General features: G+C 42.4%; 1 protein-coding gene across 1 annotated transcript; it reads right to left on the bottom strand.

Annotated features, from left to right (window-relative positions):
* kcnk12 (potassium channel, subfamily K, member 12) lies at window positions 1–19,537 on the bottom strand. Its single transcript, XM_070977838.1, has 2 exons — window positions 18,726–19,537; window positions 1–2,794 (listed from the first exon to the last, which is right to left on the bottom strand). The coding sequence occupies exons 1-2, from the start codon at window positions 19,063–19,065 to the stop codon at window positions 1,902–1,904; spliced, it is 1,233 nt and encodes a 410-aa protein (XP_070833939.1). The 5' UTR covers window positions 19,066–19,537; the 3' UTR covers window positions 1–1,901.
* Between the last annotated feature and the right edge of the window lie 5,508 nt (window positions 19,538–25,045).

Genomic DNA, 25,045 nt, shown 5'->3' with positions numbered 1-25,045 from the left:
ACACACACACACACACACACACACACACACACATTTATGGCATGTCTCATCATATTCACAGTGTAAAGGTGATGAGCGTGAGGACAGAGCCGAGATCTGCAAGAAAAAGGAAGCGGGGGGTTTTGGTGCAGTGTGTGTGAAGTGAATGCAGAGATGACAAGGAAAAAAAGTGAGCGACCTGGGAGGATATTAGATGTTGAAGATAGATGCCAGGAAAGGTAGAGCCCTTGGCTAAAAGAGGCCATTGATTTGGATTGGGCATGATTTTGAATATGAAGGGAGTCAATTAACACCACTTCCTCAACCGCTACTGCTGTTAACAGCCCCTCTGTCTAGTCCTCTGCCTTCATCACTGTCTCCTGGACAGTTTACCTAACAACGTCTCCTCCTCTGTCTTGTCTGTTTGTGAAAACATCAAACACCATCACACGGTTTTAAATCACAGATGCCTTGGAAGAGATAGTTGCCGGCATTGAGGGCATCGATTGTGCAGCCTGACAGGGTAGCATCGTATCCTCTGCTGACACCCTCCATCCATTAAACCTTTGCTACACATTTACACTGAAATCAACCTCTGCTGGCTTTTGGATCATGCTTTGTTTTACAGAGAGGATCTTGTATCGGTAAAGGAGTCTCCCTCGATGAAAACGGAAAAAAAATAAATCAGTGCAAGTGAGAGAATCCTTTAGGGTTTTATTTTCCACTCCAGCATCTGAGATTGACCCGGCTACTTTCAACCTGCCTCATTTAATACAATGTGCCTGTGGGATTAAGAAACATCCATATGTTTCTGCTTCTCTACCTCCTTCCACTCTCTTATATGTCACTTCCAACTAACATAAACCTACTTTCATTTATTCTGTTTCACAAATACACAAGTCTACATTATGCATTAAAAGAGTAATTAATACACAGCAAGCCTTTATCATTTGTTTTCCTTGCAGACAGCTGGAAGCTTGAAAAAGAGGAGAGTTGGATGGTGCCTTCTTTTACCCTTCGAGTCAAAGTCTTTGGCCGCCGAAGCATTTTCTGAGCTGATAAGAAGGCCAGTTCCTCTCTCAAGAGAAATGATTTTCATTCTTCAGCGCTGCACTTTTCTCCATCTTGAGCTATGGAAAATTTTACTCTTTGTAGCCCGTTAGTGTGGCGCTCTGTAAAAACGCCCCTCGCTACAGCCAAGATCAGCTACATCACAGCCATGCTTAGCTAACTCTACTTCCCACACTCACCCTCAGAAATGAAATCTGTCACCTGAGGGTAAAACTTGACCTGCGTCAAGAAAGAAAATGGGGTTTGCGCAATCAATGGAAGGTCTAGAAATGGTGCAAAGGATGCATGAGAAGTATAATGCATAGATCAGTATGTGCTATATCTTTCAGTGATTACACTTGCCTTGTTTATATCAGCATTCAATATGTACATTCAAATAAACTGGCCCCCAGGCAAGACACTGTATGCTTCCCTTGGCTCCTTTACAGCACGACATTTCAGTCGTATAAGTCTAATATATTGAGCGTGTATAGCCGGCTCATTCCTCTGTAGACTAACACTGATATTTAAAAGACTTTCAGTGATTTGTTCTGGGGTTGAGTTTGAGGTTAATGAAATGGGTGATCGGTGCTCCCCACGCTTGCAGGTGAACTTATGCGTTCTCTTCATGCCATCTTCATCAAAACATCACTAAAACCATCACCATCATTACCTGTATTGTCACCACAGGCTTGCAATTCCAACCAAAAGTATCCCAAAAAAATAAAAAATCATATGTATCATGCATAACAAGTTACATTGGCAATCCGTTTCAAATGCCTTGTATTTTTTTCTATGGCGATCAACCTCAGGGTTTCCTACACAGTATGAGAATAAAGAGCTCTAATACTTGTCGTCCTGTCTCGCTGTTTCTACCTGGAGTTACTCGTCTCTGCCAGCCTGTTGTTCATGATACCAAGGGCGCCAACCCCGCCAGAGAAACCATTATGGCGTGAGCTGCCGCAGACTGTTCTGGGATATCCATTGGCCGACTCGGACAGCTGCTTCTGCATGATGGCCAGCGACACCTTGTTGGAGGCCGCCAAGTCTTTCATAGAGATCATCTCGCCTGATAGTCGGCGTCCCTCAGTGTCACTATCACAAGGTCCATCTGAGTCAGGTGGCTGGACAAAGCGGCTCTGGCGACCCTTAGTGCCCGGGCGGATGGCATTGCGTCTGCCCAGGAGGGCGCTGGCTTTATTGCAGCGCTGGCAAAACAAGCAGCTCATTTTCTCCAGCATCCAGTTCAGCACCTGCTTGATGACAATAGAGATGACATTGAAGAGCGAGTAGATGCAGCACACACCCGTTAGCATGAAGAGGAAGTTGGCCACCCTGTAAAGGCTTTGGTATTCGTAAGCCGCATCCTGGCTGCTGACAAAGTCACCAAAGCCGATGGTGCTGAAGGTGACGAAGCAGAAGTAGAGTGAATCTAAGTATCCCCAACCCTCCACAGGGGTGTACATGGCTGATGCACAGCAGGAGATAGTGATGGCTGACAGGCCGAGGATCAGCATCACATGGTACACGGAGGGTTTCCAGCCTGGAAGGGAGTAGGCTGAGAAGTCATGGCGTATGCCTGGTGGGAGCAGACCACTGTTCCTGATTCGCCGCTCCCTCACAGCCTTCATCACCACAGCCAGCAGCGTGATGATGCGCTCCAGGAAGAGGTTAAAGAAGAGGATGGTGGCTGCACAGCCCAGAAGCCCATAAAAGATCAGGAACACCTTGCCTGCCACTGTCACAGGTGTTGTCATCCCAAAACCTGCAGAGACAGAAGAGAAATGTCAGGCAGTTAGTCTCCGTGACAGATGCAAAAAACTGAATTTCACCCACAAGATGTCTTCAGCTTCACCACAAGAAATTATGACTAGACACGAGGGAAACGATCCGTGAAAGCAAACCAAAACCTAGATGAGGTTTTTAAATGAGGCTTAAATCATTTTTCCAAACACTTGTGCTTTTAATGAAAAGTGACATAAATGACTGAGTGGGGCACAGTGCACAGATAATAATTTGAGTTGATAAGACACTGTAAGCTTTCCCTGGAAGATGAGTGTACACAAAATCACAGAAATGGACAAAGAGGATGTAAAAGTGGCTAATGGCACTAATGTGGAAGCAGCGTTACATCTTTTAGCTGTAAACCAATAAAATATAAGCCATCTTTTACTGAATGCATAGATTTGAATGTGTCCAATGTTATCATGTAAACAGCACATAAATTAAGATAACATTACAGTGTATTTGTATATTTTTACAGCATTTTGCATTGTGTAAAGCCACTTGATACTGTAAGTACAGGCTGTGTTTACATTAAGTACAGTATTTACTATACTGTTTACTGCTGTTGGTGTGACTGTAAAAACAAGGACACAGCAGTTATACTGAGGGGAGGAGGATGCCAGGAATAAGCTTAGGTAAGCCTTCTGAATATATTTTTTTCTTGGCTGTGCGGTTTGGCTTCCTGCTATCTTCTGATTTCGTAGTCAATTAGAGTAAGTGTTCAAGCTGAGGAAGGGGTTATGAGAGGAGAGGAGAGGAGAGGAGAGGAGAGGAGAGGAGAGGAGAGGAGAGGAGAAGGGAGGATGTTTATGGATTCAGCTGGATGTTCAAGGAGCACTTCTCAGACTCGAGGAGTGTCACAGGTGCAGCTCTGACTTTGCCGCTCTGATGTTAACATTAGCTGATGAGTGTTTTGGTATTTGGGCATAGTATTGTTTTCTCTATAAGGTCAAAATCACTTTATAAATGATATTTTGCCACTGCAAGAAGGCCGCCGGCCACTTTCATAGAGAGGAGGTGTAAAAACGATTAAGAAAAGATCACTCAGCTGAATATTTGCGGCAAAGAGAATGAATGTGGATAATCTATAGCAGAGGGAAAGGAAAGATTTTTAGATGCTTGAATAGGTGAAATGATTCTTCATTGTGTGGCTGTGTGTGGCTCTGAGAAACAGTGCTTAGACTTTGAAACCTTCACAATGACACTGCACACATGCTGATGTCGCAGGGTTATCTTCGTAATATAAACCTGGAACCAAAGGCAAATAAGCAGTGAAACAATTATCATAAACCTAAAATTAATAAACATAACCTTCAAGAAAAACGTAAACTAAAAAGAAATGATTTTGCCTGTTTACAAAAGTAATTAAAATCAAATAAAAATGAATGTAAATTCATTTGAGTTTATGTTTTTAGAAATAAGGTATCAAGGTGAAGTTATTGTCATTTTGCAATACAAAGCCGCCCCTTCATGCTACATAAAGCTACCTAAAACTAAACATAGAAAAACCAAAATCTGAAACTAAAATAAATCATGCAAAAGCACTCTAAAAACTAAGACTAAACTAAATAAAAAATCGAAAATTCAAAACTCTTATAACCTTGTGATGTAGCAGGTGTAATGTTTGCCACATTCACCATCACAGTTTGGTCATAAACCGAAGTGCTGGACCCATTTTAATTTGACCTGATGATGGCGCTAGATGAAAAGTCCACTTGTTTTATTCCTCCTGAGGGGGACATGGATGTCTAAACTAAAAATCACAGCGATGCATCCAATACTTGTTGAGATGCCACAAATATAAACCTCATGATGACACTGGAGGAAAAGTCAGCTGGATTCTTCTTCTGGGGACCATTAATGTCTGTGCAACATTTCACAGCAATCTATCTAATAGTTGCTGAGATATTTCAGCCTGGACCAGCAACAGACCATTATTATCAAGACAGCAATCCTCAGAGTAAGTCAGAAAAAATAAGCTGAATTTTGTGTAACATGATTGTTCTGTTATACCTTCAGACTTCTCCCTGTAGGGACCCATTCTGGTTTATAGCATAATTAGATTTTATCAGTACAAAAAATCAATTAGTCATATTCTAAAACATCTAATTAGTAGAAAACACAGTACTGTACCGTGTGTGTTGTGGAGGCTTCACGGAGGCCTGTTACACCTGAACGCCTCTTTACTATTGTTTGATTTTTCTGCACGTTGTCTGCTCTTCCATGTGTACATTTTATGGTTGTTAGCATGCAAACATACGAGCACTCCTACGCCTCTCCCAGGGCCAATGAGAACACGCACATGTAGACACACTTTAACACACAATCACACACACAATGTCATGTCCCTTATCCACAGAATAGCAGATGATATATTTGTCAACAAATAAAATCGTGCTGAAAGATCAACCAGTTCACTTCCAGGCCAAGGTTAATTGATTTTTCCATCATGGCCGTCCTCCATTTCAGTCTTCTCGCAGCATTAGGACAGCGCTTTTCCCCCTTTTTCCTCTAACCCATCTATAACCATCCTTGTCAGGTAATAAATGACATCAATATCTAGACAATACTTCCTTTATGATACCCAAAATGGCTTTTTTGACCTTATCTCTGGCACTGAAAAGCACTCTCCTGTGGAGTTGCTGTTGACATGCCAGGTCATTTAGATCAACACTGATTGATACAGATTGTTTTATAGAGACAAGAGGGAATGTAACCCAAGCGTGACCACACATGTATGCACACTCCATGGCCTCGCGCACGCACAGGCAGACTTTAACATCAAACCAGACACTGAACTATCTGGCAAAGATAGTGACAAAGTTCAGTAACAGACAGTGAAGCACTGTTGGGTGACAGGAAGGTGAGGGGCAGTGATTACCCAAATTAAGCCCTTCAGTGAAATCCTATTTCAGTGTTTCATAGTTAATTAATTAGCATCCCAAGTCTTTTTAACCCAACTGAATAATAGGGAAAACAGATTACATCTTCTCAGTAGGAGCAGAGACAGTCTTCTGCACCGTCTCTCATTACCAAGTAAATTACCTAAGAGAGGAAAAGGCACCAGGCATCGATTCAGTGTAGCATTTCAGAGCCATTACTCCAGACTACCGTGTCAAGATGCATTAGGCAACACAGAACAATAATAGAAACCAAAGGACAGGCAAGCTGAAACCAAAGATGTTGGGTGACTTTACTCACAAAGACTTTGTCATTTAGACAGAAAAACTCTTAATTGTGATGACTGAAGTCACAATTCCTGACCTAAGATCCTGCTGACCCTGGCAAACACACTAATCGCTCCACGCCGTCCCAGCCAGGATGAGTCATTTCATTCAGCAGAACTTGATAAGGCAGGGAATCATATGTGTGCTAATCCAATTAAATCAGAGCCCTGGGAGAATATTTATTCATTAACATTAAATAAAGTATGCTCAACTCAACACAGAAAATGATATTATGCTCTAATGGCCTATGATGCTTGCACACAGAATTACACACTAGAGATTCAACCAGAAGGAACGTGATGGAAATGGTGCCATTATTATCCATTAATTATTATTTGACAGTTTGAAGAGATGAAGAAGAAGATGTTCTGATGGTTATTAGACTGTGGGGAAATGAAATCAAGGGGGGAGATAAAAATACATCGTTACTGGATTGTAGTGGTTTCTGTGTTTAGGTCAGCATTCATCAACTTTAAATCACATGTGCTCAGCAGCAATCAGAGATGGCAAGATTCAGATGGAGCAGCTCTCATTATAGTCTGATGACAAATCACAATGGCTCATTAAGTTGTGTTGTAAAGTCAGCATCTAAACAAATAACACAAATTACTGAGAGGGCTGCCAATAGAAGTATTGATGGACTTCATGACTGTTGTGCCTTTAATTCGCTACACTTAGGAGACCACTTGCCTCTAAGCAGTAATCAATCATCAAATTTTACACCAACCAACCACTCTGAGTAAGAACTGTACAACCCTCCAAAACTCAACAGGTATTTCATTATCTGAAGAGCCTGAAGCACAAAGGAGTTAACAGCAGCCGTTAAATCTGTAAAGTGCTGTTCAAATTCTCCTCAGCTGGAGTGAAATTTCCCACGGTGAAAAAATGCTTAATTGTGCTGTTCTACTGTATAACAGTTTGTTTGTTGAGTTGAGTCAGTTTCTCAGTACTTTCCAGCTCTCCTGTCCAGTTTGTGATAGTCAGCCCCAAACCCACAAGTTCTTACAGAAGACATCAGATCTTCAAAACTGCTATAATCGAAATTTTTAGACTAATTAATAGATCAAATGAATCCTGTTAATGGAAAATAAATCCAGAGAATTATCACCCAATTCTGCAATTCCTCTCAGCTGTGTTTCAGCATTGTTTTGTTTTTGTTTTTTGGCTGCAACTGTCACTGTTTTTGTTCATTCTCACTTCCTCTTGCACCATTTTTGATCACAATTCACCAAATGGCAGTTTGCAACTTGCCGCTGACTGTAGTGGAGCATTTAGCAGCTAAAGAAATTTTCTTCAGGAGGTGGTGGAGACCAAAAACAGAACTACAAAGAGAGAGTGGATTTTGGACGTATATGTATATAAGCAACTTAGTGCATATGTGATTAAAATAAACTCTTAATGAAACAGACAAAACAAGACACAGCTGTGTGGCTCATCAGTGTGTTTTTGGAAAACAAATGGAGCTCTACAGCACAGAGGAATAAGTCACATAAGGTTTTGGCCACACAGGCAATACGATCATTTGTTGAGATTTGTTGACAATGAGAATAATACAGAATATCACCTGCCTTAAACTTTAAAATAGCAGTTTACACAAATCATTTCTAAAATGAACTAGAGTTAGAGAGTACTACTGTTAGTGTAGTTATCAAAGACGTCACCTTGAAGCTTGTGGCATATTGTGTCCAACTGACACCGTTTACGAAACAAAGTATCCTGAAAAAGGTGCATTGATTCATCTTACTGGAAAATAGCCTTACAAGGCCGACTAAAGCCATACGCATTTCAACCTCATGTTAGGTAAGTCGGCTTTTAGTGTGACTGAGTTCAGCTGATAACTGAGATAATATAAGGCCAGTCAGAACTGACTGACAACAGCTAAAGGAGTACACAATACAGGAAAGATCCATGATAGAACCACTTCTAGCTGGTCAAAGCTCCTAATGGAAACCCACATGAGAATAAAGGGTAACTAAAAGCACTCACAGTCCTGTCTGCGTTTGAATGAAGGACATGTGATTTACCTTCACTTGTCTCTCTGACACGCATTGAATCTGAAGGTCAGTGTGTGTCATCAAGGACAAAATCCCCCCACACATCTCCCAGAAGGCCTGAAAATGGAGCCAAGGATTCATTATGTGACTGCTTTGCAAACCAAAAATCAAATCTCTGCCTCCTATTGCCTCCCAATGTCCCCAATTAAAGAGTCTAAAAACAAGCCCCCAGTCAAACCAACTGTGCCCCACTAGTGGGAATACTCTCAAATTGGCCTGATAAGGACGGCAGCAGAAAACGCCACGTCCCTCTGATGACTGGGTTTCTGTGACGAACGGGAAATAATTAGTCATGGGGTGGCGTGGCAGGGGTCTGCAGAGAGGACAGAGGGCTGAGGAAGCAGCAACATGGCCAAACCTGAGACATCATCACCCCACCATCTGCTGAGGAGCTGCCAGGATTACTGGCAGACTGGATAATAATAGGAACATTCACACGTTGCTGCCAGCTTTACAAAAATCAGATGATAGGTCATGTACAGTACATGACAAATTTAGTTTGAAATGCAGCCATATTGCTGCACCTGTGCGCTGCATGAACAAATTAAACACAGGCTATAGTAATATTAACAAACCACTCAGAGGCTTCACGTGCAGCAATATTTCTATGAGGTCCTGAAGCAAAAATATGCATTATTGAATTTCGCACTCAGCTCACCCACACACAGTGCAAGCGATACATTACTGCTATCTGTTCTGCATGTCAAAGCATTGATAATGAGTGTCAGGTGCTACACATGGCTGCACAGTAATTAATAATGGACTGAGGTGGTCAAAATTAAAGCAGGTGGATATTCCAGATGTAAATTACCAGAGGAACTGTTCAGATGTGTGCACTTTGTTTGAAACAGCAAGGTGACATATATAAAGCAATACCAACCTGTTCAATAAAATGCATGCTAGCACACCTTCCCTTTCTGATTTTGTGGTTCATTTGGCTCCTTTGTAACGGAACCGACTCTGGTGTTTCGAATTGTACCTCAGTAGTTAATTCACTGGCAAAGAGAGCCAGGAGGATTGATGATTCTGCCGCTGTCTGTATTGATTTATCGTCAAAAAAAAACATGCTGCATTGTCTTTGGATCTGCACCAACATCTGTTTTTCATCTCTGCCGAACTTTAAAATGAATGAAAAGACTCCAACATGCATGGACTCCTCTGCTATGCAGTGTTATAGATTAGGAAGTCAGGGCTTGAATAAGAAAAATTAAAGGTAAGATTCATGTGGCCTCATCTACAAACAGTTTTGTCCCTTCATGACACCGAGGAGCCATTCTCTTATCAGATTCATAGTGTCTCCCTGAATGATCTAAAGGCTGTGTCCTTGTGTGTCTTATTATCTTACACTGTATGCACAGTCAATATTTGAATAAAAGCTTAGCTACATGAAAACCCTCTTGTATTATTTCCTAAAGTAAATACACCTGTCCAGGTGGAGCTTTTGAAACACTATTACCCTCAGATCAGTGCGATAAGCCTCTATGTTCACCATAATAGATAACACAGAGTGCTCATACAGTGTCTTTCATAGCGGCTTCAGATTTTTAAGCAGCACATGAAAACAGTCAAATTAGATGCCAGCAGGAAATAAATGCTTCAGGTTCAGTAGACATTCGATTTAACGGTTCTTCATTAATGATGATCTGAAAGCACAAGTCCCTGAAATTTAAGGCTGTGCAAAAACTTGATTCCTGTCAGGGACCGCTAAGTTACTGACAGCTGCAATAATGATCTCGGATCATACATGAATCACACCGCCTCAGAGAAATGAAGAGGCAGTGCTCTGTGGCTCACAATTAAATGATGTTTTACTTCCCATTAACTGCATGTGCCCACTATGAGTCTGAGACTGTCTGACTGTGCTAGAGGCTGCCAGCCTGGAGGCAGCTGAGAAATTTGTGAGTGCTGGCAAAATATATGCATTCAGCACATTCAGCTACTTGAGTTCCTGGTGTTTTTGATAATTCTTTCATTATGAAATGAAAATTATGACTGGAAGAGAAGCAGGTGTGCTACTTGAACTACTAAACCTTTAAGCTCCAGTCAGGCCAGTGTGGGTTCACTAAGAAACTCACATGGTTTTTACTGAAATATAATAATGCGCTGGTTCCTCTGATCAAAACAGATTCTTATGTGGAAGCTTTAACATGAGCAGCCAGTGCTGCATCTGCTTTCCAGTTTTCAACAAGCTCTTGTGTTTTGTCATTTGTCTTGAACGCAGATGTGTAATATGCACTGGCCATGACTCCCACTAGCATGCAGCCCATGATGTGAAGCTCCGGGGATGACATAGTACTCTGTCAGTTCGTTCATCTTGTAATCTAATAATGACCAACCATCTTCCAGATTCAAGGTTATGCTCAAAAGTCATGTGTGCCTCTGCTCTGCAAAGTCTCTCGTGTGTGTCAGTGTAATTGTGTTTGCACTGTTTATAAAGTTTTGACCAAGGCTCGAAGGAATGTGGAGGATCAGGAGAGGATTAATCTCAGTTATGAAATTTAATATGCTACTATCTTACAAATGCAAGGTCAGCACGTTGTTTGTGTTTAGGCCGCTGCCTCCTTAGTCCTCCTCTCTCTCTGCTCAGTCCCTTCACAAATGGATGGCTGCCAAATCAAGCTGTTCAACAACTTGCTGTTAGCTTATTAACACCGATAACTATTTATATACATGACCCCAAGATGCATTTTAATGTTCAGCTGGTGCAAGAGTGGAATTGCTATGCAGGCTTTCTGCAACATGGCAACACTTTGCCTCTGCAAGTGTGTGATTTTGCTGCTTCAAAGGTTGGAAACCACCCAGAAGTTTCAAGAGAGGGACTTTTCTGCTTACAGGAAAGTTTAAGCTCATGTAGCTGCAAGTCAGCATTGACAACAGCACCAGCGCAAATTGGGCTATCAGAGAAAGTGATGATCAAAATATTAACGCCATAATGAAATCTAAAATGGCTGTCAAGATTAGCACTGCGAGGAAGCAGGTCAGAGGACTGCAGAGTGCAAAGAGCACACAGAGTTTATCCTCTCTTTGCCTTGCAGGTTCAAAGAGCAGAATCAGTGAAATGCTAATCAGTTTGAGGAGGCGGAGGCTCAGCAAATCTGCTGTGTCCTCTAAAATGATCTTGGTATTACTTGGCCATGAAGATCTGAGTCTGTGAGTTACTGTACATGGGCGAGCACACGCCGTAGCGAGTCAGGGTGGATTTATGACCCACTGTAAGAGAGCGCAGAGGTGTGTACAGCCATCCTGCACAGCAGCAGTTAACTGAGATGAAGATTTATGGAAGCCTGTGCTTCTCAGCAGGTTTTGCCCTGCACACACACAAAACCAGAAACATTTCTACTCCACACCAGGAAGCACTGAGTAAGGATGAGGAACTTGGAGAGGGTCAGGAATCGAAGGGGATAATATGTTTTTGTCAAGCAACTGTGGTGTTATCTGGAAAATAGAGTTTTTTTTCCCGTTGACTTTTAAAACATGTGATTGCTGAGTTGGGTGATTGTCAGTCTGAAAGTTAGCATATTATTATAGGATTTTTTGCCCTTTATTTCTTTTCAAATGGATGAATTATCCAACCATGTACCAGTTTGTGTCCATTTTGCCAGCATCAAATCATGTACTGTTTGATTTTTAGCCATGCAAGCAGCATGTGGCTTTAGTGGATGGTAATGGTGGTCAATATTGGATAGATTTCCATGAAAAGACTTCATGCTGCAGGTAGAGACAGGGTTGGTGAGAGCTGTGAGAGACAAGTGTAATAAGATACTTGAGTTGTGGGCCATGAACCTAAACAATGAGCTCAAAGACGAATGACTCCTTTCACATTACACACAGTGTTTTTCCCTGCGTTAAAGCTGGAGTGTGGGACTTACATATAAATGAACATCCGTTACATTGAAGGCCTTGCGAGTTCACACAGTGCTGATCAAGCCTATCACCACAGTATTTCACAGTACACTGGAGCTTTTGAGCCTGGTGTCTGTGGCGACATTCCCGTGCTGACACACTGGTAGTGAAGTGCTTTAAATCAGCCAGCAATGACTGTTTTGCCAGAGCGGAAGAGTGACTCCAATGAAGTGGGTTACAATAACCAGTGGAGTATGGTGGAGCCTATGGTGTTATAAGCATGTTGACAGTGTTTGTGTAAATACTTTCAATGCAGGTTTAATATGAAAATATTGGTTTGTGCGGCATTAAACACAGCCACTGGATTAATTTAGCCACAGTCTTATGAACCTTCTATGCAGCAATTTGGCTGCACGTCCTCACCAGGGACAATGTTTGTGCTGAGCGTCTGGACTGCGCACAATCTAAAGAGACCCCTGGTGCCTTTCATGTGACTGAAGGCCCTCTGTTTTCCATTTTTAACAGTGACATTTCCTCTGAGTCTGTGATTTCACAGCGGTCCAGGAGATCTAAAGAGAACAGAGGGGAAAAAAGACGGCAGCAGAGACAAGGTAAAGAATAGAGTCACGCTGACCAGCTTCAAAGTGTGAGCTCCATCTCATTATGTAATGTGCTGCTTGTGCGATATGAGCAGATTCTATTTCGTAACACAACTGCAACAGTGCCCCACAGAAACGCACTGTATAAAGTGTTCAAGAGCTCAAAATGACTGAATGAATGAAGACAAATAAATGAGTGCCCTGCTGTAGTTATGAGCAGAGGAGTAAAGATGTTACATTTGAGATGTTAGACAGGAGTCAGCCCTGTCTGGGATGGTCTCGCAACAGTGCAGAAGTGAGAGACAGAAGGCAACAACACGTCTGAAACATTGCCGTGCACCACTGAATCTGCTTTCACAGATTGCAAACCTTTCCCACCCACCTCCTGAAAGCAAATTTATAACATACCCCAACAGTAACAACAACACAGATGGTTTTGTCCCAGCGAGGCAGCACAGAGCGGTTAATCTAAATAAGAACACGACATCAAAGCAAAAACACAGCCTGCCTTCAGGAATCCACGCTGTCTATCATGTGACATTTCAAACTGCTTAAATGCCAAACGCACGCTCTGCCAGTCTGAGGTGACGCCGGCTTGTAACCTCAGAGACACGAGAATTACACAGTGCAGTACAGAGAACAAATTCGGTTTGTGGTTTCAGCCCAGATACATGGGCCCTGGTCAGACAGGCGTGTAATAGTCACGCAGACCTCACAAGTGTGCCTCAGTGAGACTCCACTGCCAAATCAGCACTTTTTAAATTGGTACATGAAGACAAGGAAGATACCACTAAACCACGAGGCCTTATTTTTTTTAACTGTCAAGCACACAATGTGGTACAGGATGTGTCTTTTCCTAAATATTTCTTTGTGATCATGACATAACCAGCTTGTAGTTTTCTTGAGTTTAACAACATTATCATTTCCCCGCTGAACATCTAGCGATTCCTCAGACACTACATGGTGCTGACTTTCACTAAATTTGGCACGATGACACATCTTCGCTTACTGTGAGGTAACACTGATTTGCTCGGTTTGGGAGCTATAAAATGAAATGAAATTTTGCACAGATGCTTGATATCCCAGACACAGCAGCAGAAATTCTGTAAAATTGGAAGAATTGTGCTTTTTGGCACCGTGTCTTGGCTTTTACAACAAAATGTTAACTGACTGCCCCAACAGAGGACCTATAGCGTTATAACAGACCATATTTCAAACTCAAAAGCGCTACCTCAGACACTACGAGACTGATTTTGGCCACATTTGAAGGGAGTTTACATCCTTGCACTGTGTTCTGAGGTTAAAATGGTTCATATATTAACTTGATGAGGTTGCTGAGGTCAAACATAAAGCCACAGTTTGACAGACTCACTTCTACAAGCTGAGTCCATTTGATATAGATTTGACTGGACATCCATCTATTCCAGTTACAGAAGGTGAACCTAACAACTCCTGCACATACAGCCATGCAACAAATGCTCTACTGTAATGTTTATAATGTTGATGTTCATGGGGCATACTTCATAATGCATCAGTTAGTCAAAGCAGGATTCAGTGATTTTATTGGCCACTTGGTTACAGCAAAATAAGCTGCAACCACAACATTCACACAATCAAACGCAAAACATCCCTCACTGCAAAATGTACCAGGCAGAAACTGTCATTGTCATCAATACATGTCTCATCTATATGCGTTTCTTGTCAACGCATTTGCCCAAATGAAGTAACTTACGGTCATTATGCGGCTACATTGGCGTTCCACCACCTACAAAGAAACCTACAGATATGTTGTGGCTTGAATGATGAGTAGTTGGCGAAATATAGATGGTGTTCACATCTAGTAGACAAAACGGGTGTTTTAAAAAGGCTGAAAGAATTTCAATCATCCATTTTTTGGATAAATACAGAAGGAGTAAGGAGCACAGTGCACATAATATCACTGTGTAAAGTTGATATTGTTTATCTGTTCGTCAACTGTTTATGATTTACAAATCCAGCAGACACAGAGCAACATAAGCATTTATTCTGAATTGTGTTTTCAGATGACCTGTCAAATTTAAGCCATATGTTTACTCTCTTTTTAGTTTTGTTTTGGTCTCCACCTCTCCTGAGGGATCTCCCTGCTGTGTCAGTAAACATCAATGAGAGTGGTGTCAAGTGGCGGGCTGATAAACCAAAACAATGTGCTGAAAGAGGCTACAGTGCTAGCATTGTAATATAATGTGGAGTTGATGGGGGACTGCAGATAATTCACTACTGTGAACGACTCCTTTCACATAATAAACAATCATTTAATCCAATGCTGATATAGAAATACTGAGAGTGCAGATTTAAGCTAAATTCGGTGGGCCATTCCAATGCAATCTGCAGCTGCAACACTACAAACTACACCTAGAACATACCATAAAGTTGCTTTAAAAGCTCTCTTATCATGCCAACATAATTTTACATTACAGTATACGTTACAGCTACTAACCTAATGAGGCCTCTTTGATTAAAATATCATATTTCAACATGGAATCAATGGTTTAGGAAGAGTGACGATGCCTGTCCCAGTGTATCCTGAGGGAAGAGCGCCTTGTCATCGTGCTGCAGCACATTTCTGCACAGCCAGGGTTTAGGAGGATGTCATCTTCTTTTAAATCTGCCTGCCTCTGACATTTCTCCTTATTTTGCAAGTTGCGGATGGCATGGAGGTTAAATCAGGCCTCATTTAAAGGACAAACTGCATGAGGATTTGTTTTGTGCTGTTGGTTAAACTGTCCTATTTGCTGTCTGCCTTTGTGACTTCTCTGAGTGGGTGGATGTGAGTGTGATGGAACAAGAAGCAGCAGTGGCTGCCAGGGGCAAGAAGAGGCAGGACAGAGTCCATCCCCAGAAATAAATCGCCCAGAACACAATCCAAACCTGCAGCTGGATGTTATGAGGAAAGCTGCCCAACCACAAACTGCTCTAACTGACTTTTCCCACTCAATCTCAACAAGTTAAAAGTCTCAGATCATACAGCCATCACTAAGTGCTCTTGATTCTCAAACAAGTGTTCCCCCTTGGATCACTTCAAAACTGACAAAGCATTTCTCCAAAATGTCATTACAGCAACTTATAATAAGGCCCCAAAATGGCTTCAGAGAGCTGTCCTAATTGGCAATCGTCAGCTATCAATCAGCCTTCATGCTTATAAATAGGTTTTGTATTAATAGAAATTCTGTTTACCGAGCAGACTCTTGTGCCCTCTTTAATGAGCATGCAAACAGTAAAGCTCAGTCTGAAAATGTAGGACAGGGCAACACAACCAAGAGCTGGGTGCTGACAAAAACAAACTTTTGCATCCAGCACTTCAACAAGACGAGACAAATGAAAAACAAGACAGAGAGTCCACAGCCATGCTAGCAGCCCAGTGAGACTGTACTTAGACACAGCGATGCTTTGAACTAGATGCTAATGTCATCAAGCTGACACGCTCCCAAAGACAATGCTAACTTGTTGATGTTTAACCATGGGTGTATTATAGGAACTACACACTGGAATCAGAGATGTCAGCCACCTACTAGTATGAAAATTGCTCACCAATCGCAAAAGCTAAAAAGGTTTTTGAGCTTTCGGTTTTGCTTCTGTGTTGTGCAGCTGACTGTACAGACATGTGCATAAGTGTCTTTTGTTGTTGTCGCACTGCAAGTGGCCCCTGAGACAATTTGGCAGCAAGGCTGAGGAGTGGAACCATATCCAGTTCTCCTTATCCATCCATGTGGTTAACAGGCAATACCTTCACCTTGGTCACTAGCATGTTAGCTTGCTAGCATTTGCTAATTAGCACTAAACACAAAGTGCAACTGAGGCCAATAACAATGTCATTAGTTTTGCAGGTAATTGGTCTTAAACCAAAGTACTGGTCACCTGCTGGTGATTCAATGATCACCAAAGTCTAAGGAGTCCACCTCTGGGGGACATTACTTTTATGATAATCCATTTATTAGATTTTTAAATATTTCACTGAAAATCTTTGACCACATTGGGTGAAAATCCTACTTATGTCAGTAGGATTCATCCTTTGGACACCATGCTAAATGTTGTAGCAACATATCCAGTAGGTGTTGAGATATTTTAGACGCACCGACTGAGCGGACACCGGACAGATTGACACACCCTAGAGCCACAGCAGGACTAAAAAGTTAAGATTGAAAGCTCATCCTTGACCTTGATCTTAGTTTGTTGCCAGCTGAGATATTTCCATGACAACCTGGCAACTGCAAAGAAAGATCATGTGTCACAACTGAAAACTCCAGAAGAGAGTGGTGAGTGTGCTTTTGTCCACTACCAGATTCAAGGTCAAGAGTAAACTTTCCTTGTCGTCTTTTAAGGCGACATGGACAAAGAGTTCTTGATCAAAAGCCCCAGAGTAGCTACTGTGTTGAGATTGGTTTTATCAAAAAAAAAAAAAAAAAGTTGTTAAGATGTAAAGAATTGGAGATAAATGTCAAAGAGCTGATTTTGTTGCATTTGTTTGGACAATACTGTGTGTCTTGCAATACTCCCTCAAATTGGGAAACAACACACTAGATGCAGTACTAATGACCGGTGAATCTGCCCAAAAGCCTAGGTAAACAAGTCCCTCGAGTGGCCACGGCTCCTCTTTCATTCTTCAAAGTGATATCATGGAGGCACATCAAGGGGAGCAAAGTGTCACTGTTGATTTGAAGCCTCTGCCACAGCAGAGGCAGAGGCTGGAAGTGCTTGGGAGGAGTGTCTAGAGAGCGCAGAGGGATGCCAGTCTGATAAAGAGTTGTGTGGGGAGGCCCCAAATTCCCTTTTATATCACCGGCTCCCAGGCATGCAGGAAAAGTAGAGCGCACGCCGTAGGGGTGGGGGCTGGAGGAGAGATCAAAGCGAGATGGAAATCAAAACAGAAATCCATACGAGCATAAGAAAAAGACAAATACTGTTGTTAGACATCACCCTCTTCTCCCCTGTTTTCCCCCAAGCAGCTGAGTCAGTTTATATGATCTGCTCGTCGGGGGAAGACTGCACTGCTGCATGACAACTGGAGCACAAAGGATTTCAACCTGCCACAGACGTGTACACAAACACAGCTGCTGTGGTTCCCCTTCCTGCGACTGGGTGAGCTGAGTGCACAGGCTCCCTGAGAGCTCTGCATTTGTGTATCTGAGAGCAAAAGGTGGAGGAGCCAGTAAAGCTCTCATGACAGGTCTACAGTAAGTAAAGCCCTGACAGGTTCCCTGCTTGTGTGTTTCCATTCTCCCTGTGCACCCTTACGCAGCCATCAGTTTTCCTTATCACCCCCCTTGCCACAGTTTCCAATTAACAGGAGGTGCAGGGGCTATCACAGTGTATATGTTTTGTGTCTTGAGGGCAAGGTCAGAGATAGACAGCTGCTGTCAGCTCAAATGATTACCTGGAGTGTGTTCATTTCTACATTCACCTATTCTCACTCACTCACTCGCTGTATGCCGTAGCTCCTCTCTGGCTGCCAGCGAGGGAGGGGCAGAGGGGTGTTAGTGAGCCATCAGCCATTCAGTGCACCACACCACTGGCCCTCAGGGTGCCCTGCGAGGGACACTTGCTCTTTTCTGACCTATCGCACAAGTAAATGTTAAAATGAGGGGGAGCAGACGGGGCTTCTCATTGACATTCCTGTTGGTTTGGATGGAAATGTGGCAAAAAAAAGAAAAAATTAAAAAAATAAAAACAGCACCCATGGGTGCTGTCCTATAGCCAGGGATGAGTGTGCCATTCCTGGCAGGCGAGTCAGATGTCGCCCTCATTGCCAAAGTCCCTCACAGCCAAAATGTAACACATGACTGGAAAAACAAAAATGTTAATCTGTTATTCTGTATGTAAGCCAGTGGAAAGAAAGCAGCATACTGGGATGGCAGCTCCAGTCCTTTTGACATCCAGACCAGTGATGTTATCATTATTTAACAAACAGAACCCACATGAATATTGACCATTCTCCAACTTATTGGAGGACACGCGGTTCCAAATAGGCCCCACACCTACTTAAAACCTGATTCTTTGGGGGTTATTTTCTATTAATGAGGTTTAATGCGCCTGGCTATCTTTGGTTTTCTTGGAATAATATATGTTTTTCAACAAATAGGACGGCATGCTTGCAACCAAATGTTTGTACGCAAAGGTCAGGGAAATCAGTGAATGCTGCATACATCACCCACCTATAGTCGACACCACAGTTCCAACAAAATAAAAAGCCCCTGTAAAATCCCATCGTGGCCTCAGGGCATCAGCCCGGATCCCGGCGGCGATGGCAGCCTCGTACTCCCGCAGGAAGGAGTTGAGGTCCTGCAGGCTGATGTTGAAGGTCTCACTGAAGTTGAGGAGCGTCCCGTTCCAGCGGCCGTGTGCCCGCAGCTCCGAGGGCCTCTCTATGGCCGAGAAGACCGCAGCGCCGCACAGCAGGTACAGTATGATGAGGACGGCGAGCAGCACGAAGCGGCCGTTGTCCTCGTTGAGGTGCAGGGAGCGGCAGCCTTGCAGTCGCTGGTCAGGCATCATCCAAATTTCAGCACCACTCGCGCGTCGGACAGCGACAAGCTCCACATCGGAGACGGCATTCACTCGTCTGCAGGTGTCCTCTGGAAGTCACTGTCCTGAGCTCTCACTGCACTTCTGTGGGCAACATTTCTTCTAGTTAACCCGCCACGTTGTCCCATGGTAGTTGTGAAGTGATATTATCTGTAGCTGAGATGCATAAAAACGCTCCACTTGTGGATGTAAGTCTGCAGATCGACGGAGGAGTTCATGAGAAAAGCTGCAGGCGCACAGTGTCATGACAGATACATTTTCTCTCACAGTTGTGGCAGTGCAGTTGGTGTGAAGTGGACTGCAGCTTAAATCCAACCGGACGCGCCGAACGCTTCTTTGTGAGAATGCAAGCAGTGGTAGTAGTATCCTCTGGGTCCGCTGCACCAAAATGTTTCCACGTTGACGCTCGAAATTCTGCAAGTTACAGATCTGTGTGTCGCAGGAAAACCCCCACTCGCGTTCCCAAATAAAGTAATCTATCCTCAGGCGTGCTTGGTGTGGACAAGTGTGGAGCTGCAGCGTTCACGAGGACGTTATAGTGGCACAGCGCATCCAATCAGTGCATATGGCGAGATCACTCCTCGCTATAAACCGGAGACTACAGTACCCACCACTGACGGACAGCAGATAATACCAGACGTTGTTTGGTTGTCCGAGGAAAAGCACTATCCCCATGCGTCCACAGATAAGAGAGGGTTTACATTTCCACTTGAGTGCAACCGTGTTACATTGTGCCATGCGCACTGAGGACACTCTACTCACTGGAAACTGGGCTCAGATGCAGAAACGGGAGTGCACTGCTGAGTGTACCCGCTGAAAAAAAGTTTTGACAAGGACCCACGGCCACATTTAAAAAGCATGTTCTCTGAAATTAGTGATTGAAAAAGTATTCGTTCGGTAAAAGAAACCAAAAATACTCAAGTAAATTACAAGTAAAAGCCCTGCATGTCCGATCTGTCTTAAGTACAAAAGCATCGTTAGTAAATTGGAAGTCTTAAAAACATTCATTTTGCAGGCAGAAAAATGCCTCCTGTTGTTATTATGATGAATTAATCATATGCTGGATTATCGTTTCATATGCACGAAATTTTGACTAATTCAGATACACTGTTGTAATCAATCTGCACCAATGCATCACATTTAGGGATTCTTTTCTCAGTTAATCAATCAAGAGATTCAGATTGATATAAACAAGAGGAAACAGAGGCAGCAGGAAGCACAGTAGGAATGTTGAGCTGAAAATGTCTCATACGTTTATTTTTCATTCAATGTCTGTGATTAATTATGTAATGTATTTTGCTCCAATCATATTTTATAAAGTGACTAGTACACTATTAAATGCAGTGTAACAACAATAATAGAAAATGGAAAATGAAGTGCCTCCAAACTGAGTACAGTGTGTAAATGTATTTTAATTCCCATTACTGAAAGTAATGATATTACAGCATAATATATTTATCTGTCCTAAGAATTTGCCTATTGCATGCACGTGATATTCCAGTAATATTAAGAAAATGGTTGTAGAGAGACATGATCTCACCCTGCTGTCAATGTTTCACTTGGCTTAAATGAGTAACGACCCACTCTGCATGCTTTTAAGACCCAAGAGAAGACTTATTGGTAAGAAGGAGACTTATTCTGCAAAGCACCAATACTTTTTGGGCAAGCAGTTAGGTTGTTGCCAAAATCTGCATAAAACAGACAACAAGAGTCTGGTCACGTTTCCAGCAGGTCAAGACTTCCTATTGACAATTTTCAGAACAAAGGACACGGTTGAGTGGACTCTTACAAGGCACACAAGGCTCAAATTACCGTTCGGGAAAAAGGAACAATATCCTTTTGGGTTGTTGGACATGCAGTGGAGATTCTAACAAAATCAATGATGACCTGCAGTTGCTGATCCATGAAAATACCTGTGAAAACATCGACCGATGCTTTAAAAGGCTGAGTTATCCATCTGAAGTGGAGGCAGTGAGTCTCTGTCACAAATAAACTGTGACTGTAGAGTTCAGAAGTGCTGTCTGGTAGATATAAAGACTTTAAACACTTTTTCAGAAATGCATAAACAATAGTGGTCCCTAAGAAGAGCATATGTCGTATGGGAAGCTGAGCCCAAACGTGAGATTTAAATCCACATTGTTGTGATAATCAGTGGCTGTTTTTCTCATGGGAAGACAGTAGTGAGGTTGCATAAGGTGGCTGTATTGATTATGTTTTCTAATCTAGCTAATTGGCTTACAAATATCAAGGCAGAATGCAGAACAAGGGCATGCTCAGCACTGTTATCTCAGCTGCACACAGTCTGTCCTTGTCAGTTACAATCACTGCTGCAGAATGCATGAATGCAGAGGACAGAGAAGTATATAGAAGAAGACGTCAATGGAAAGTTATGTTTGTGGCATTGACAGAGGGCCTATACATGAGTGAACTATAGCTTGTGCTCTTTGTGGTAGAAAGCATGCTTATACTCTACATGAATGCACAAGACTTACAGAAAACATTAAACACAAGCAGAATACAGAGGGGGTGACGTAGCAGCATCAATGATGGTGACGGTGAGCAACGTGACAGAAATACTGTGGTAAATTAAGTGAAGCACATGTTCCCTTTTTCTCTCTTTCATATTCTCTACCCACTAATTTCTTCTCAGGGTCACAGAGAGCTGCAGACCATACCAGCATGCCTCGGGTGGAAGGCAGGGAAGTTATTACTGGCTTTCAGACGTACAGTGCAGACACTCATTCATACCTTCAGGCAATTTAGAGTCTCCAGTCCACCTGACTGTGGGAGGAAACCTGCGCAGCTGAAGCGGAAACTAATCCAGGGCCCGTTTGTTTTCAGGCAATACACTGAGACACCGTATCCAGCATTTTTAAACATCACTGTCTCATAACTGGATTTATTTGGTCACACTTTATCTTAACTTCCTCCATTTATAAGCTGTATACACACTTAATAAGAACACACTATAATAATGCAATAATGCAATGTACTTGAAAGATTTTTGATGAAACATTTCAACATGCATCACTTTTAGTCCCAATTTGATTACATTCAGAGTGGCTAAAAACAGTCATGCCATGTGATGCATTTGAGGATAAAGCTTTAATGTTTATTAAAGTGAGCGTTTGCTTTGCAACAGCCACTGTGGCCAGTAGTTCCATTTCCAGGACAATGATTCATGTGAAAGCCTGGTGTAGCAGTAGCATTAAGTAAAGATCATCAGCATCAAATCAGTTAATCAATAATGTCTGTTATACAGCCACATCTTTTTAAAGTTTGCTGATATTTGCTAATATGCTGGTCATATCAAGTAAGGCTGCAGAAGGAAAACAAGCACGGGTGTGTTTTCTTGCTCGTAAAAAATATATATGTATATATATAAAAATGTAAATATAAAAATAAAAATATATCAATCCTTATCAGAACAAAAAAAACACCTGCAAGCTCTGCCATTTTGCAGTAATGTAGGCTAAGTGTTACGCAGCAAATGCACTCCAGCTGTAGCTTGGCACATGCTTTAACTGGCCCATTACAGGAGATACAGAGGACATGAGGGAAAGACAGAGGAGGGACAATCCTTCAGAGTGCAGCAACAAGGGCTCCTGCTGTGAATAAAGATGAGGTGACAGGGGAGGACACACATCCTCTTACAGTGAGAAATGAAACAGTGAGGAAGGGGAATGAGGGATTTCCTCTCGCCCTGCTGAGCAAGAGTTGTTCCCAATGATTGAGAACATATGGCGAATCAATCATTTTGTCATTTTGGAAAACACAGGACACAGCGTCCTATAATGGACTAATGTGATCGGATGCATTCCACAAATTCTAGCATGTAAGGTTGATGTCAGACGGAAAAAAAAGCATGCACAGTAGTGTTTAAAAGAGTGAGGGTATTGATTTAGATTTGGCTTGACAAGGCCAATTTGCCCAACACAGTCCTCTGAGATTTGAAAGGAACCTTATTTGTCATGATGGCTTCAGAGGAATTGACTAAACATAGCAACACCTGCGCACCATGTCAGAGATCAGTACAGTCCACTCTGTCCATAATCATTTAATTTCATGGGAATAGCTCAAATGAGGAAAGCAGATGATGCTAATTAAGCAAGCAAAACAAGCCAAAACGGTCGAAATCCCTTCTCCACCCACTGGCTCTGTCCAGTGCTGATCTCACTATGCATGTAGTAGTTCTTCTGTATTTCAGCAGCAGAGCTTTGCCTGCTGATAACAAGTTTACATTTATTTTTATCACAAAGAATAATGCCTATAAGTCAAAGCCACATGTAGCTTCTGCCAGTCTGCCATTATGAACCAGAGGTTTTCTTTTTAAATAAACTCCTGTAATAATCTCTAACACAAGCACTGACAAAAGTCAATCAGCGTGTCTGTCCCACAACTTTAATCCACTTCTTTTGTGTGTGCTTTTGTGTGCATGTGTGTGTGTGCGTGTGCTTTTGCTCTAAATGAAAACCATTTCCCCACTCTTCCCGCTGAGAAGGATTTGCCATCAAGAATCCAATTAGATTTACAGTCCAACAACAATAGCCCTCCAAGAAACTCCTGGAAGGTGAATTATTTGAGGGGAGGTAGGTTTAAGGTGGTCCATCCATTTGTGGAACCTGCATTTCATTTTGCTAAAGAAATATATCCGCTTGGCTACTCGGTTGCTCAGCACTGGATTGAGGTGAACCCTGTCCAACAATAGAAGATTTTCTGCTCCACAGGGCTCTTGCTGCCCACGTCTTTTTGAAAGTGTAAAGCTGTTTTGGTTGTGATACCTCAGTGGAAGGATCATGCAAGCCTCATCACCTTAGGAGGAATTACATCACATTTAAAAAGCTACAAAAACATAGTTTTGCCTCTATCCTGCTTGTACTGCCTCACCTTTCCCCACCTTATGTCCACAACCACCCCCTGACCCTTTTAATCAATATTTGTGTTATAATACCTTCATGCAACACATTCATTTTAGTTATCCTGCAGAGTGAGACAAACCTATTTTTATATCCTCTAAATTGTGGCCTTTTGAGAGGATCCTCTCATGTGGAGCTTATTTCTCTTGGTGAGACACTCATGACAGCGATCCGGTCAAAACCTGGAGATGGTGCACAGTAAGAGCTCTACGTGGTGTGCTGCAGTTCTCTCGCATTATTACATCTTTCAAATCCACTCACCTTTTCAACAGCCTGCAGCTCTCAAGGGCAGCCAGAGGAGTGGAGTTACAAACTAACATATCATAACTTTCCGACAAGCTAAATGGCACAAGGAGGAACGAAGTGTCCCAGGGGTGTTTCAGCCAGCATATTGCTGGCTCTTTAACTGTCATAATCTTTTTATCAAACACCACTTCAGACGAGAAAACTAATGTGCGAGAGGAGTGGCTGACTGTAGAAAAGCTTGCTTTGGATGCTTATCTCCCTAAAACATGCTCATGCTACTAACTAGCTGCAATATGGTTGACTTTTCATATTCAACACATGTAGCATCATGTTTAACTTTGCTGTATGTGTTCACATTAGAAGTGAATGCCTGACGGAGCACCATGAGACATCGGAGTGTTTTTCTTTTCGGACTGTCTTTATTCCTTTAAGACCATGAAACACAGAAGCCAAACTTGCAAAACAGACAGTCGACTGAGATGTAGTGAGGGTCTGTTAATTACTGGGAAAAGGCTGATTGGACAGCTGTATATCCCATGGCCTGTATCCCTGGTTGCTGCAAATCCCTTGAAGCAGCAAATGTCATGGTCTAGTAGGTTTGCTGTAAACCCAGATCTCTGGCATAAATGCACCATCTCAGAAAAGTCACACTCCACATATTTACTGTATGTTTATGTGGCCATAAATGGCAGTTCTCAACCTCCTCAATAGAAATGAGTTATGGAAAGAGCAATAACCCTCAAGAATGCTCCTATTTATTACAAGATCATAACAGCTCACCCACAGAA

This window comes from Chaetodon trifascialis, chromosome 13 (assembly GCF_039877785.1).
Source record: "Chaetodon trifascialis isolate fChaTrf1 chromosome 13, fChaTrf1.hap1, whole genome shotgun sequence".
NCBI lineage: Eukaryota > Metazoa > Chordata > Actinopteri > Chaetodontiformes > Chaetodontidae > Chaetodon > Chaetodon trifascialis.
This window is presented reverse-complemented; position numbering and strand designations above follow the sequence as displayed.

Coding starts and splice junctions, on each gene's coding strand:
- kcnk12 (XM_070977838.1), bottom strand. CDS start 19,065: ATGATGCCTGACCAGCGACTGCAAGGCTGCCGCTCCCTGCACCTCAAC. Junction 2,795..18,725: donor AACTGTGGTGTCGACTATAG/GTGGGTGATGTA, acceptor CTGTCTCTGCAG/GTTTTGGGATGACAACACCT.